The sequence below is a fragment of the Phyllopteryx taeniolatus genome, chromosome 2, assembly GCF_024500385.1.
Source record: "Phyllopteryx taeniolatus isolate TA_2022b chromosome 2, UOR_Ptae_1.2, whole genome shotgun sequence".
Lineage (NCBI taxonomy): Eukaryota > Metazoa > Chordata > Actinopteri > Syngnathiformes > Syngnathidae > Phyllopteryx > Phyllopteryx taeniolatus.
In genome coordinates this window covers 39,620,040-39,636,691 of record NC_084503.1, presented here as the reverse complement: position 1 = coordinate 39,636,691, position 16,652 = coordinate 39,620,040, and the positions used below count along the sequence as shown (strand labels likewise).

General features: G+C 42.9%; 1 protein-coding gene across 2 annotated transcripts; it reads left to right on the top strand.

The window, feature by feature from the left end:
* The first annotated feature begins 467 nt into the window (after window positions 1–467).
* LOC133474459 (uncharacterized) lies at window positions 468–13,022 on the top strand. Of its 2 annotated transcripts, XM_061766209.1 has the most exons (16): window positions 468–633; window positions 923–1,128; window positions 1,272–1,409; window positions 1,764–1,902; window positions 1,991–2,669; window positions 2,846–2,987; window positions 4,017–4,154; window positions 4,234–4,296; window positions 4,529–4,593; window positions 4,731–4,921; window positions 5,006–5,406; window positions 6,212–6,311; window positions 8,373–8,571; window positions 8,660–10,837; window positions 11,042–11,163; window positions 11,564–13,022. In XM_061766209.1, the coding sequence occupies exons 1-14, from the start codon at window positions 514–516 to the stop codon at window positions 8,794–8,796; spliced, it is 2,718 nt and encodes a 905-aa protein (XP_061622193.1). In that variant the 5' UTR covers window positions 468–513; the 3' UTR covers window positions 8,797–10,837; window positions 11,042–11,163; window positions 11,564–13,022. The 2 variants fall into 2 exon arrangements, with proteins under 2 accessions (XP_061622193.1, XP_061622192.1); XM_061766208.1 differs by lacking the exon at window positions 11,042–11,163.
* The last annotated feature ends 3,630 nt before the right edge of the window (window positions 13,023–16,652 follow it).

Below are 16,652 nucleotides of genomic sequence, written 5' to 3'. Positions count from 1 at the left end.
CAAAAAAAATCATTTCAAGGCACGTTCCATATGGAATAAGTCCATAACACGCTCTTCATATTATTTCACTGATATGCAATTAATGATCCAATAGTCCTGGTCTACATATACAGTATTTCTCACATTTACATATTTGTGACAGTATATGCAGTTCTCTGTATTAATTTCTAGTGGGATGTGCATACATGATTTAACACATACTATTCATAAATGTATGAATGTTTGAATTTGCCTTTTGAAAAAGGAATTTTTACTCAGAGAAAGTGACTGCTAAATATCTTGATTTCTTACCTTTTTTTGTTTTTACTGTGAGCATTTCATTGTAGCTGTGTTTGTTTTATTTTTCAGTGAAACCAGTTTTGGCCCATTGTTCTCAAGCATACTGGACATACCTTTGAATTTGTTGTACCATGTTTTCTGGGAGGTCTGGACTTGTGTGTGTATATAAAGATGCGGCAAGTGCATGTGAGCAGCTGACCTTTGGGAGTAGAGTGAGCTTCACTTTGGGGCATCATGGTTTCCACACCAGTGCTTCTGCTGCAGCTGCTCCTGGTCCCTCTGGTGTCTGCATCACACCACTTTGGAGGACTTGCCACCGTCTGTAGAGGAAGAAACTCGGATGGAACATTTACAGTGAGTGACTGAATATAATGATGTGATCACCAAGGATTATGGGATTTCTCCACAATATGAGAAAAATATTAGTACATATTCTGTACATTTATTGTTGTTGTAGTTTTTTTTCCTACAGTCAAATTCCCTACAATGTACTTATATTGATGTTTTTTTGTGATTTCACCTTATACATTGTCTTAAAGTACAATAGCCAACGCTTAATTCAAATAGGATAATAGAATTGTTTACCTCAAATTCTGTCAAACAAATGCCAATGTGATCCCTTAATAAGGTCCTTTTTTCACAGGTCAACATTACTTACAAGGCAACCTTTGATGGGTGTTACCACAGTCAATCCTTGCATTGTTACGATGGCAACTGTGGATCTGAGGTCAATAGGCGCAGAGGCATACTTGACAGCAGCACCAATGTACCAAAATATACCAGACAATGGTGTGAAACAGAGACTGTGATCACAAGACGTGTCTCATCCAACAAGCCTTTCTCTTTACGGTATGATTTTAATATTCAGGCCATATAAATCTGCCAACTTTGTTCTTGCATAGAGATATTCCAGTACTCGCTCATATTGTATTACGCCATGCAGAATTGGTAGAGTATCAGTATTTCAGGAGTTCTGTTTCCAAATCTCCCAGGTCAGCTCGTTGTTGCTGGATTCCAACAAGGAACAACCTCAACAGTTGGAGACTACTGACCACTGTGGATTTGGGTACAAGATCTGACACAGGAGAGCCAAACAAATCCCCAGCCATTGGCACGCTACCTTTCCTTCGGTAAACTCTAAGGAACAAAACGCTCTAATTATTTAAGGAAGGAACTGCCGTTAGGGTGCAAATGAATGCCTTGACTGTGAAAGCCACATAACCAATCCTCTTTATGAGCTCTTTATATAGATACAAAAGCAGGATATAATAAATTTCCTGTCCTGAGAAATGAATGAATGTGACGAATTGCTTTATGAATTGTTTTGTCATTTGAACTTTAGCACGCAAAATAAGAGGTATATTTTACTGTTTGTTACAAAGAATAAGGTTTTCTTATAAACTAAAAGTAATACAATTTGCAGTCATTTTCAATGTGAATAAATGACAAGAAAGAAAAATCATTCTCATTCTTGTTTTCTTAAGAGTTCCTCAAAACTGTCCGCGGACGTACAAGCTAATGACCTTTGATGCTGATGGTGACCGGGTGCGATGTAGATACGGAAAGATTCTGAATACAGAATGCGGCTCGTGCAGTCAGCCCGTAGGCTTTCACCTGGATCAGGTTTGTTGAAAATCTGATTACAGTTTGGAATATAAATGTCCTTGTTTACTTTAATTAATGACTATAAATTGTTTTCAAAATCTGCCAGGACTCTTGCACTTTGTACTACAACTACACCTTGTCTGATCCCAGTGTTTATGGATTTGAGTTGGTGGTGGAAGACTTTCCACAGCAGCACGTCCTACTATCGTACAGTGATGGCTCCCATTCCTCCAAGTCTCCTCTGAGGGTCAGGAGAAAGATATCAGCAGTTAATCAATATCACTTGTGGCCTACGACAACCTTAGACCCATGGTGGCAAATTCAAACTACAACTAGTAGACATGCGCCTTCTACGGGCTCTCCTACCACACCAATGTGGTGGTGGAAACATACAAGAGCACACCCATGGTCACGTTGGCCTACGACAACCCCGGCTCCATTGTGGCAAAGTCAAACAACTAATAGAGCTACGCCATCTACAGGCAATCCAACTACATCATCACCACCCCCTTGGGGGCGGTGGAAAACTGCAACACGACACCCATGGTGGTGGAGGAACACGCAGCAGACTACAAGATCTACAACAGCAGGCTATCCCACTACAATGCAGCAGCAAACTATAACCCCTCGACCTTGGTGGTGGGGGTTGTACACTAAAAGTACAGTAGAAACAACAACACCATGGTGGTGGCATCATAATACAGAGCATTTTAGACCCACTACAACACCCCAATACACCCCAACTTCAGCTCTCAGCAAACTACCTTTGCAATTCTCCTTACTCGGTAAGCATGGTCTTATTGTACCAAGAAAATATCTGACCATGGTTTAAGAATTACTTGACTACAAAGCGATAAGTGTATTAATAATTTGATTGCATGGGGCAATAGCATCACACTGACCACAGAATATTATCTACTCAGCCTTACAATATTTAAATTGATCCCTTATTGACTTTCAGTGGACCCCCCTGTTCCTTCATGTCAAGAGGGACTTTACATACCAAGGTTTGTATATCCAACACCCCAGAATGGAGAAGGCATCTATGCAGAGGTCAACAAAGAAGTGGAGATCAGAGTCAAAGCCCAAGCTATTTATGCAAAGTAAGTGAAAAGTGACTGCAACGTTTGGGGTTATGTCATGGTGTAGTGGACGAAAAAAAGGCAGGTGGACCCAAGTGCAGGGAAGCAGGCAAGGTAAAGCAGGAAAAAAAAAATATTAACAAAGTCCAAAACTCAAGATAGAACGTGAACAATGAAATGCGAAGAACAGACTCACCAACCAAAGAACACAGACGACATCACACATTACATCGGACATTTAACCGAGAGAGAGTGCACAAAACCAGGGAACTAAATATGGAACAGGCATACAGAGAAATCCAGATTAAATGAAACAAGACTAATCCGATCACACACAATCACAATACAAAGGGTCGACAACAACGCATCTCATGACAAGAACATCCTTATGGCAGCAGGTAAAACCAAATCATCAGTAGACACAGGGATACAGCAAAGGCCAATAGTGACACCAATAAAACAAAACACATTTAGTGAACAGAACATTGGGGAATACTTTGCAGCAGGGGTGTCCAGTTCATTTTTGTTGCGGGCCACATCATAGTTATGGTTTCCCTTGGAGGGCTCTTACGACTGTGAACCTGTGTACATAAATGTATGATCAGCTCATATTATTACATATGCACAAATAAAATGATTGATAACTATTTTTGAAATCACAAACCAGTAAAAAATTGGTTGTTCAACTATTATTTCATTTATTTTGAAAGAGGGATATCTCAACGTTATTAGAAGTGAAGACAATTTAGCATGAAACATGAAGTCAACGCACATGAATTGCCTTCCCGGGCCACATCAAATGATATGGCGGGCTGGATCTGGCCCCCAGGCTTCTGGTTTGACACCTGTTCGTAAACACTAAATATGCTGCAGCAATCACAGTTATTTATAGAGATTTATTTACCGGTATATATTTAAGTAATATTAAATCAGTAAGTACCTTACTATATTCATAAGAACCTAACAAATGAATTGCAATAGAGGCATATTCTGTATTGAGCATAATTAACCATGACAAAATCTTGTTTGTTTTATTTTGTTCTGATTCAGAATACATGGCATCATCATGAGTGGGCCAATAAATGTCAATAAGCACAGAACCACAGATGAAGAGTTCGTCATGAGGTGGATACCCAGGCCTGAAGATATGGGTAGACATTACACGCTCTGCTTCGCTGTTGAATCAGAGTAAGTCTTTGTTTAAAACATTTTTTGTGAGCAATTATATGTGAAGGCAATCCTTAAAAACGTTGTATATAATCTACAGGTCCGGTACAACCACAACTGAACCCTCATATCATATTCCAACTCATCACTACTACTTTTCAGCGTAAGTAACTGTGCACGTGGTAGGGTGCAATGGTCATGTTGTCGTCATCGCTAACTTTTAATATTGTAGGGTTAAGAAGAAATTTACTTCTGAACAATATGACCATCTATTAGCAATACTGTTTATGTAACCTTGAACGATGTAATAGAAGTAAATGACACTATTTTGGTTTTTTATAATCGTTTCATTTTGTTTTCTTTTTCATTTTAATGGGTTAACCAATTTTTTGCAGGACCAAACAATTAGTCTACCAGTCTGAAATGAGATGTGTTCTGCTTGATGTTCAGAAGGAGACAGGTGAGTCAGGGGTTAGTGATTATTATTTGAACGTTATATCATACATTTTTGAGAGTACAAAAATCCTGCATGCAGTTTTCAGCTCAATTTGCAGGAACAAAGTTAAAAAGGTTAAAAATGATATCAATGCTTTGCAGTTAAAGCTAAGGTGACCTGCACTGAGTCCAGTATGATGGTGGAAGTTGAAAAAGCTTCACTTCAAGGAATCCACGTGGATCACCTACGTCTCAGTGATCCTGGCAACATTGAGTGCAGTCTTCAAAGACACTCCAACAGCACGCACGTCATTGCTGTCATACCTCTCAACTCTTGTGGCACTCAGCTGGAGGTAAACAAGTGTATTCCTCTTATGTTCCTCTGGTAAACCTGGGCTTTGATCCAAGAACTGAGAAAGTCACATTTTGCTCTGCAGGAGGATGATGAAAATCTGATTTTCAAGAATGAAATAAACACTGTGGACAATCTCCACAACATCATCACCAGGAAACACAGGCTGGAAGTAGACTTCCACTGCCAGTATCCCAAACGAGGAAATGTGACCCAGAGTTTCATTGGACACAGAAAGACTATCACAGTTTGGGAAAAGGGTTTTGGCAGGTTCACCTACCAGTTTGAGTTCTACCCAAACGACCAATTCCAAAGCATGATTAGTCCAACCCTATATCCTCTGGACTATAAACTAGGAACCAGAATTTACATGAAGATAGAGGCCTCCTCTTCGATCAACAACACAGAACTTTTTGTGGAATCGTGCAGAGCTGCACCATATGATAATCCCAACTTTCGGCCGACATACTCTATCATTGAAGATGGGTAAATTTACACCTCATCAGGCTTTATTTCTGATAATTGTACTTGAACATTTTTAACTGCATTACATATAAGAGCGCGGCACAGTGGGCGACTGGTTAGAGCGTCAGCCTCACAGTTCTGAGCGGGGTTCAATCCCCGGCCCCGCATGTGTGGAGTTTGCATGTTCTCCCCGTGCCTGCGTGGGTTTTCTCCGGGCACTCCGGTTTCCTCCCTCATCCCAAAAAACATCCATTAATTGGAGACTCTAAAATTGCCCGTGAGTGCGAATGTGAGTGCGAATGGTTGTTTGTTTGTATGTGCCCTGCGATTGGCTGGCAACCAGTTCAGGGTGTACCCCGCCTCCTGCCCGATGTTAGCTGGGATAGGCTCCAGCACCCCCGCGACCCTAGTTAGGAGAAGCGGCTCAGAAAATGGATGGATGGATGGATGGCTGGACATATAAGAGCTAGTCAAGGTGACATTTGACTTATGGCAGTCAAAAATGCTGGCCACTGGTCTATTTAAAAAATGAAGCATTGCACACACTACGCAGGATCAAATATGGAGACGAGTGTAGGTACAACCAACTCGATATACCTTAAACCACCTTTATACCTTTATAACTACAATATATTAACTCACAAAATGTAAATGATAACAAGGTGACATATGACTCATCCATCCCCAAATGCTCATTCCAAAATCACTTTTAATTAGCTAGAATTTCCAATGTGAACTACAAATAAATCAGCATTTGTGTTCTACTGGCCATTGTGGTGCATGCCGGTTGAGAGACAATACATGTCCTTTTATATGCTCTGATTAGATGTGCAGTGGATCCAACAGTTCAGATCTACTCCCCTGCTCCTGAACATGAATTCAGGTTCAGCATTGAGGCCTTCCAGTTCATTGGATTGCATGATCATGTGAGTATCGACAGTTTCTATCCTTCTTTCTTGCTACACCACCACTAATAGAATTAGAATTACTCTGATGCAGGGGGGAAAACATTTGGTCTTTACAGCGACATATTCACAACTTTCTTTTAAACATATATATATATATATATATATAGAGAGAGAGAGAGAGAGAGAGAGAGAGAGAGAGAGCGAGAGAGAGAGGGAGAGAGAGAGAGAGAGCGAGAGAGAGAGAGCGAGAGAGAGAGAGATGCAATTTATCATCACGGAATACAGATACAGTAATCCTACGCTATATTATGGTTATTGCTTCAGTCACGCCATTTTGTAGATTTGTATTACATTTGTGATGCTATTTCTTATACTGTTTGAACAATATTATTTTGTTGTCCATTGCTCTCTCTCAATGTATTATGTGTTTAGTTTTTTAATTTGTACTTTTTAGGACGATATATTTCCCCAAAAATGATCACAAGAAATGATAGTATCGATGTTTTTTATGCCACTGATATAGCGATATTATATGATTCTCAACCCGTGTGCTGGGGCACATTAGTGTGGCGTGAGCACTCTTCAGGTGTGCTGTGGGAAATGATAAAATTTTTGTTAATTACTCAAAAAATTATTTACTTTCAAGAAATAATGTATCTTTATTCATCTATTTAAGCCAGTGAGGCATAGTGACAGACAGAACAAATAAATGCTCTTCTATTTGATGGCAGGATGTACATACAGTAATTAATGTATCCACTTTTCGTGAATTTCTTTTATTTTTATTGGTGTGCCGTGAGATTTTTCAATTGTAAAATATGTGCCTTGGCTCCATAAAGGTTGGAAATCACTGTATTAGAGCTTTATAATTCAAGTACATATTTTTAAAGAACAATTAACTCAAATAATATATTGAACATTGGCACTGTAATGTGCAGTAGAACAATAACTAAAATATCTTAGATAAATAAAACACACTCAGGTTCTGTTCACAAAATTTGCATTTGAACAAACAAATATTTGGCACAGATCAACAGATTACACACAATAATGCCTTTACCAGGCAATATATTGCCAAGTAAGTTTCCAGTTGGTTAAGAAAAAGTGCAAAATATAGAAAAACTAGCAGCAGCACAACAAGTAGATGGTTTGATATTTTTTTAAATACAAAAACGAGGGGTTTCTTGCCTTTTCAAATTTTTTTTTACTGAAATTACCAACATGTCAAAAATAATAGTCATAAAAAAAAATCAATATCTTCTGTGGTGCATTCTTAGCAACAGAGTATATTTTAGAAATAAATAGCTCCCAGGAAATAAAAGTTATCCCATAACTAGCCCACCAGCCGTGACAGCATTATATATATTCCTGGCATTGTCACAGGTTTAATTACAGGTACAGCTCAATAAATTAGAATGGTGTCAAAGGCTTAAGTTTGGTGAAAGATTGAAATATTTCATGATTTTTTAAAATCTATATACATACAGTCCCATAAAGTAATGAGCCCCTTCTCAAATTGTTACATTTTTGCATAGTTTCCCCACTTTAATGTTTTATGACCGTCAAACAAATGTAAATATCAAACAAATATTACCCAAGTAAACTTAAAACGATGTTTTTAAATGGTGATTTCATTTATTAAGGGAAAAAAAACTATTCAACATTACCTGGCGCTGTGTGAAAAAGTAATTACACCGCTTGTTAAAATCATGATTTGTGGCTAATCACAATTTTTCGTTAATTTTCATTGATTACACCCAAGCCTGATTACCTCCAGACCTGTTCAATCAAGAAATCACTTAAACAGAATCTGTCCTGACAAAATCAAGTCGGACAAAAGATCTAAAAAAGTGGCAACAAAATGACACAATCCAAAGAATATTTTATATATATATATATATATATATATATATATATATATATAATATACACAAAAAAAGAGTGTCTGCTTCACTTGATGATAACCAACAGGTTTGCCTGTCACTGAGATATTTTGGAAAATATTTAGTGCAGTTGCAGGCAGGGGGTCAATAACTACTGTCAATTGTTTAACCGCAACTCATTTGTTAATTTATTCAGGTGTACATCAGCTGTTCAGTCTTGATGTGTGAGGCAGGGAACGCTTACACCAGGTGCTCACAGGGATGCATCAACACTACATGGACAGACAGTGACCACCATCACGTAAAGAGAGAAGCTGTCATCCAGACTGCCAACCACTTTGTTTCTCAAGGACCACTGCGCCTTAAGAAATCAGCAGAGATTAATGAAAGCACAGGTATGATGATATGAAATATGACCTTATTTTTCCAACAGCACACCTGCATTGGTTGTCTGTCTAAAATAGTGTCTCTTTTTCTCTGTAGTGACGAATTTGAATCTGAACCTCATATTCATCGCTGGATGTCTTCTGGCAATTGTTGGCATGATCAGCACTGTTGTCATGTACAAAGTCAAAATGTCAAGCGTTAAATATCAACGTTTACCAACAATTGAAAGTTAAACACGTACAGGTGTATATGGAGTAAAACCCTTCTATATTGTTCACAACTAAAATTTTATTTTGAGCTTGTTTGAAATCACGTGTTTGGGTGTGAAAAATAATGGTTAGGGATGCACATCAAGATTGAAATGGACGGATTACATCAAAATCCATCCATCCATCCATTTTCTGAGCCGCTTCTCCTCACTAGGGTCGCGGGCGTGCTGGAGCCTATCCCAGCTGTCATCGGGCAGGAGGCGGGGTACACCCTGAACTGGTTGCCAGCCAATCGCAGGGGACATAGAAACTAACAACCAGTCGCACTCACAGTCATGCCTACGGGCAATTTAGAGTCTCCAATTAATGCATGTTTTTGGGATGTGGGAGGAAACCGGAGTGCCCGGAGAAAACCCACGCAGGCACGGGGAGAACATGCAAACTCCACACAGGCGGTTGAATACAGGAGATTGAATATCCAAGAAAACATTCTGTATTTAATGGAAGTCCATTGATACCCATGCTTGACAATCAGGAAAAAAATATAATACAGTATCCTGCATATTCATTTTTGTTCAATACGTACAAGGCGTGACTATAAAAAAACAAGACTGTGGCAGCCACGCTCATTACTTCAATGGCTAACTGCTTATTGTTACAGTGTTGCACAACCTCTTGCCACTATTCTGCTCTAATTTTGTTCACTTATTTCACTCTGCTTCTTTTTCAGCCATTTGTATAGCACACTGCTATCACACTTTGTTACACCCACTGTGCTTGTCATGCAACTCGAGGTGCAAAATAATCAAATTTAAATACCTGGTCAAGTTGGAGAAGGGCCCAACCAAGCGTCTCAAACTGCATAGTCAATCTGTGATTACTCCGCACCAGATGGTTTACACTGTCAATATTCTCAGCCATCTTTGTCGTAGAGGGGCATCCTGACTTAAGGCAATCCTCTACCTCCTTGCAGCCACTCTTAAAACATCTCCATAAGCTTCATGGACTAGTTTGAGACAGATAAGCCCTGGCAGCACAGTACAATAGTGGTGAGCATGTTTACTGGCGACTGCATGGTGGTGACTGGTTAGAGCGTCTGCCTCACAGTTCTGAGGACCGGGGTTCAATCCCCGGCCCCGCCTGTGTGGAGTTTGCATGTTCTCCCCGTGCCTGTGTGAGTTTTCTCCGGGCACTCCGGTTTCCTCCCACATCCCATAAACATGCATGCTAGGTTAATTGAAAACTCTAAATTACCCGTAGGTGTGAATGTGAGTGCAAATGGTTGTTTTGTTTGTTTGTGCCCTGCGATTGGCTGGCAACCAGTTCAGGGTGTACCCCGCCTCCTGCCTGATGATAGCTGGTATAGGCTCCAGCACGCCAGCGACCCTTGTGTGGATAAGTGGCTCAGAAAATGGATGTATGGATGTTTACTAGCCGTTTGTATTCGCAGTCTTGTTCTTTCGATCACGATCCACAGCTCGTGACCATAAGTGAAGGTAAGAATGTAGATCGACCAGTAAATCGAGCGCTTCGCCTTTCAGTTCAGCATGAATTCAAAGTGAGTTTCATCCACACGGTTTCCAGACTCTCACTAATGCTGCATTCACACAGGACGCTACAGTGAATTGTCGCTGCGCAACATTCGTGAGAGTTTGATCGCGGGTGGTCATCGCGCACATGTAGCCTATACCAGAGAAGAGGAGGGGAGGGGCCTTACCTGTTGGAGGCGTAAACAACGGAAGAACAACCACACGTCCTCATTTTGCAAGCAACCATGGATGAGTCAGCAACTGCCATTGCTATCTACTGCATGTGGAAATGTAGGAAAGGCAAAGGCAAAAATCGTGTCTGGGTCCATAGCACTAACCAAAGACACACGCACCTCGATGAATTTCACCGCCTCATCCAGGAGCTGCGTCTGGATGCCTGCCGCTTCCAGGGCTACATGCGGCTAACCTGTGCCCAGTTCGACGACCTGTTGTCGGATTGGTGCAAGGATTTCCCGGATGGATACAAACTACAGGCGTTCTATTCCAGCTGCGGAACGCCTGTCCATTTGTCTCCGGTAAGTGACAGTTTTATCTTGGTAATTGGTGTGTCACAAAACGTAAAAATTTACGGCTTCTATGAGTCACTCGGCGGTAGGTTCCAGCACTAATCATCAACGGATTTTGATATGAAGAAATAGGAATAAATATTGTTGAATTAACTGCATAATGCTGCCAAGAAACACTGGCTTTGTAAATTGCTTCAATTTGCCACCGAGTAGGGCAGGTGCAGGTGATAGAATCGTGGCCCAGCTGCTGCTGAACCCACCCCCACCGCCGTGTCTCTGCCATCTCTGCCGTGTCTCGGGCGGCGGCTTGCCACCAAATTGAAGAAACATGCAACGTATGTTTGAAGTGTCCATGCTTAATTTGTCCTGAAATTTATTTTTTTTTAAAATTAACTAGTCAGCTGCCTTCTTCATCAATGCACGAGCTGCGATGTTCATGACCAACTAAAAACTGTGGAAGTTGTCATGATTTGTGCCCTGCCGTTCCTTTTTGGAGCTTGGGTGGCACTTTGTGCCTCGTTTTTCCCTCTCTCCGGCAATCATTACCTCCTCGCCTGTACACCTGTTCACCACTGCCTGTATTTAAGCCTGCCTGATCCAGGGCTCCAGCGCCAGAGTATTCACACTCGTTTTCGGTACACAGGCCGACTCTCGAGATTCCTACTCTTGTGTCTAAGTTGATTACCTGGCTACCCGCACTTGTACTCATCCTCTTGTGTTCTCCTCCACCTCCAGTGTTCCTCCCGTGTCTCCCGCTTCGCTGCCCACTCCAACCATGCTGTCAAGCTCTTCTACCTGCTCACGCTCACACTTCCTGCACGTTCCTTGTTCCTACGGACCACCATCACGCCTTGGAAATACAAACCCTGAGCTACCCCCAAATAAACCAGTCTCATTTACTCCTGACCCCCCTCAATCTCCTTTTGGGTCCAGCCCAATACCATACGATGACATATCGTGGCAGAAGTGTGGAAATTCTCCAATTCCTGAGCTAGATATGTCGTTACGATCCCTTGTAATGATTATTACATAAGTGTATCATCTCAACACTTTCACTGTAATTGATAAGAACATATATTTCAAGATTTAATATTGTTTTTCAACCACTTTAATACTCACATATTGGTGATGAAACATGTTACTCATGTCACACTCCACTTTATCATTTTATTCATTGTATAAAATAACAAATATTGAAGCCATAATCAATTAACTATTATGATTAAGCCATACTGTCTTAATGATTATGATTACAGAGTAATGGTTGTGCAATTGAACATTCTGCAGAATTTGTTTTATTCTATTACATGACATACTGGTAATGCTAATAATGGCCCAGGGGTAATGTTCTTGAAAGACTCTTAAAAATATGGAAAGTCTCACAAATTTGGACTAATTGTTCTGGAAGTGGCTGCACGATGGACGACTGGTTAACACATCTGCCTCACAGTTCTAAAAACCGGGGTTCAAATCATGTGTGTGGAGTTTGCATGTTCTCCCCGTGCCTGCGTGGGTTTTCTCCGGGCACTCCGGTTTCCTCCCACATCCCAAAAACATGCATGAATTGGAGACTCTAAATTGCCCATAGGTGTGAATGTGAATGCAAATGGTTGTTTGTTTGTATGTGCCCTGCAATTGGCTGGCAACCGGTTCAGGGTGTACCCCGCCTCCTGCCCGATGATAGCTGGGATAGGCTCCAGCACGCCCGCGACCCTAGTGAGGAGAAGCGGCTCAGAAAATGGATGGATGGATGTTCTAGAAGTGATCTTTCCATAGGCTGCCAGCTCTGACTGTAACATTGTATTATGTCACGGGAATTCTCGAGTAGAATATTATCAAAGACAGCAGCTGCACAGCCAAATCAAGAAAATGGCAGCTGACAACCGTGACAGTTTTTATGTTAACTGCAATATACAGTATGGGTGTCAAACATACGGGTTGTGGGCCAAAACCGGCCCACTAGGTGGTATAATACGGCCCATAGGATGAATTTGCAAGTGAAAAGACATTAAGATATTGTGGTGGTGGGGATAATTTTGATATTTTTTTTATTGTGCTTCAAAGTACAATCACTGCGATCAGTTAGTATGCACACATGTAGATGACAAACTCAAGCGAATTACACTCAAGAAAGCTGAGGTTATTTTGTACAATGATCTTTAAAATGTGTCATTAAATCTAAATATTTACGTCATGCACTTGTTTATTTTTGCATCAAAAGAAAGAAACTTATCTTGTATTATACAGTATTGAGTGGTTTAATTTTAGTGGTTTGAAATCAAATTAGGGAGTTTGTGGTCTCTGAACTACAATGAGTTTGACACTTGATCCACATTATCTTCAATACAACTCAATAAGATGTAATATCTTCTTGTGCTGCAGATACTTTGCCACAGGGGACTCATTCAGGATCATTGCCAACAGTTTCCTTGTTGGGGTTTCCACGGTCACCATGAAAGTCCCCGATGTCACCCATTTGGGACTGCCTCGTGGGGGGAGTTCATGGCTATTCCCACCACAGAGGAGTGGAGTCACAGAGAGGTTTGAGGGGCAGTGGTATTTTCCTCTCTTCTGCGGAGCACTAGATGGGAAGCATGCCAACTCCAGATCCCAGTTCCAACAAGGGAGCGTACTCGTTGGTTCCCTTGGCAGTTGTGGATGCTAATTATTGTTTCCAAGTCGTTGATGTCGGGGGCTATGGATGGACAAGTGACGGTGGGATCCTGGCCCTCAGCCTTTGGTAAAGCGCTGCGCTCTCGCACCCTCCAACTGCCTACTGACCTGCCGCTACCAGGAACTGACCATCAAGGACCCCGGCCGCAAGTCTTTGTGGCAGTTGAGGCGTTTCCACTCCGGAGACATCTCTTGAGGCCATTCCCAGGACGTATCCTCCCACTCGAGCGATAGATGTTCAATTACCATCCCTCGCGAGCTCTGATGGTGGTGGAGAATGCCTTCGGGATGCTCTCTGCCCAGTGAAGGATGTACAGTTGTGCCATGGAGGTGCATCATGAAGTTGCAGAGAAGTGTTTGAAGGCCACCTGTGTTCTGCAGAACCACATGCGGAAGATCGCCCAGGCATCTGCGGGAAGCATCTAGGTTGGAGAGGTGGAACCACTGCCAGGTCTGGGGAGAGTTCCTGCCAACAACTCGATGAGGCTCTCATGGGTCGGGAGGCCTTCGCATCCTACTTCTTGGCTCAGGGGGCTGTCCCACGCCAAGAATGATGCACAAGCACACCCACAAAGTCTCTTTTAAGAGCCGTCCATACTTACTTTTGAGCAGGGCGCAGGTGGAGACAGACTTAAAAGAGAGATGTGTAATGTGTGGTGAATTTTCAAGGGCTGTGGAAGTTTCAATTGGATGAAAGTGGGATTGATGATTTTGGTAATGGGGAAAGAACCAATGAAACGCAGAGAGAGCTTACGGGAAGTGGGAGGTCGTGGGAAGAAAGCCACATGGATTGAGCCACCTTGTATTCGGGCGTAAGGCAGCGATGTTGCGCTGCTTGTTGCGTGCGGCGGACCGGGTCAACGCCGCCCGGATGTCCTCCCACACCGCCTGGACTCTCTGGAGGCGATCCTGTACAGTGGGAACTGCCACCGCCTGCTCCTGTAGTAGTAGTAATAGTGGGGGTTGGAAACCATAGCAAGCCATGAACGGGGACATACACATACCGGGAGCGGAGCTGGTGAGGGAGTTGTGAGCGTATTCGATCCACAGGAGGAATGTACTCCATGAGGAGGGGTTGCGTGCGGCCAGACAGCGGAGAGCCGATTCCAGGAATTGGTTGGCCTGCTCCGTCTGGCCGTTGGTCTGCGGCTGATAACCTGAGGATAAGCTGGCTGCTGCATCCACCGCCTCGCATAATTACTTCCAGACCTGAGAAGAAAACTGGGGACCTCGATCGGAGACAATGTCGATGGGTATACCATGGAGTTTAAATACGTGCAAGACAAGGAGGTTAGCAGTTTCCATGGCGGACGGGAGTTTGGGGAGGGGCACATAATGGACACATTTGGAAAAGCGATTGATGATAGTGAGAATGACTGGGTTACCTTCTGAGGGGGTGAGTAAATACGGGAAAGATTGCGACCTTGCTGTAGTTCCGGATAAATCGGCGGTAGAAGTTGGCAAATCCGAGGAAGCGTTGCAGTTCTTTCCAGGTTGTTGGGATGGGCCAGTCAGTGATGGCTTGGATCTTGGTGGGGTCCGGTTGTAATTGTCCTTTTGCAATGATGTAGCCAAGGAAATGTACTGAGGAGAGGTGGAAATCACATTTTTCTGGTTTGACAAACAGACGGTGGTTATGTCGTTGACTCCACGGTAGTCTATGCATGGGTGGATGCATTTTGCCCAGAAGAAGAACCCGATCCCGCCCGGAGACGAGGAGGGGCATATGAGTCCAGCATCCAGTGAGTCCCTGATGTAATCCACAATTGTTTTTTTCTCCGGATCGGAGAGTTGTCGGCTGCTGGGAAGTGGTGGGAAGTGGAGCTCCCTGCAAGAGGTCAACGGTAGAATTGTATGGGCGGTGAGGGGGGTAGAGAGATTGCCAAGTCCTTGTTGAACACTGGGGAGAGGTCATGATATTCTTCTGGAATTTGTGGTGGGTCTTCTGAGGGTGGAATGGCGGAGAGCAGACAGTGGGAATGGCAATGAGGACTCCATCCAGTGGATGAATAAATGAGTCCAGTCTATGGCGGGGTTGTGAAGTTGGAGCCAGGGAATATCAAGAACTAAGGGGGTCTCAGGGCAAGGAATGACAAAGAGGGAAATGTTCTCGCGGTGATTACCGGAAATGAGGAGCATGATTGGCACTATTTGGTGGGTAACAGGGGAAATGACTCGGCCATCCAGGGCTGAGACTTTTTTTCGGGGCAGAAATGTTTGGAGAGAAATTGGGAGCTGCTGAATTATAACTTCATGAACAAAATTGGGGGTGTTATGAGCAGAAACTATGAAGCAAGCAGGAACGGTCATACGGGAGGGAGAGCTAGTGGGAATGGAGGTTTGGCTCACCATGACGCTCTCGAATCGTGGTGAGCCTGGTCTTTTGGTCGGAGGGGGCCAGAAGAAAAGAAGAAGAAGAAGTCATGAACATGCATGCATGCACACTAAATTTGTTCTTTGCATTTAACCCATCACAGTGAACACATACACATGCAAGAGGAAATGAAATGACCAGATTGACCACAGTAGATGCACAACCGCTGGATGACTTGACACTGACGTTCCTGTGGATCTAAAGGTGCTTTACTAATTTGCATAGGGTCATAGGGTGCAACGGGGAGTGATGAAAGTGCAGTAGACAGTGCAGGAGGCGGATGAGAAGCTGACGCCGTGGTGCGCAGAGTGGGAGGGTTTTTGCGCGAGCGGACCCTGATGGGTGGCTTCTTTGCCCAGAACGGGGTGATGGAATACTTTACGGAGTTCGGCGGAGAAGAATCGAATCAATGGAGTACCGGGGAGGAGTTGTGCCATAAGGAAATGGACCATTTTACTGCTTTGCCGCGGAGGAGGTTGGTGACATATGCTACTTTGAATCGTTCGGTGGATAACTGTACGGGGGAAAATTTAAAATGAGTGAGCAATTAAGTAGGACCTGGCTACATGCACCTAGGTCCCCGGAGTAGGGCTCCGTCGGAGGGACATGAGGTTCTTTGTACGGGAAGCGGGGTGGCTCGAAGTGCGGGCTCGGAAGGAGTACTTAAAGGAGGAAGTTTGGATTGCATCTTCGAGGAAAGGAGGAATACTTGTTGCGTGAGGGAGTGTAGGGATTCCATGATTTCTTGGAGAGTCTTTTCTTGTCTTCCTATGTGGG

What these genes read in the sequence shown, in the direction of transcription:
- LOC133474459 (XM_061766208.1), top strand. Translation starts at nt 514, where the DNA reads ATGGTTTCCACACCAGTGCTTCTGCTGCAGCTGCTCCTGGTCCCTCTG. An exon ending in TTTGCAATTCTCCTTACTCG is followed by an intron (nt 2,670 to 2,845) that starts GTAAGCATGGTC and finishes ATTGACTTTCAG; the next exon opens with TGGACCCCCCTGTTCCTTCA. An exon ending in GCCCAAGCTATTTATGCAAA is followed by an intron (nt 2,988 to 4,016) that starts GTAAGTGAAAAG and finishes GTTCTGATTCAG; the next exon opens with AATACATGGCATCATCATGA.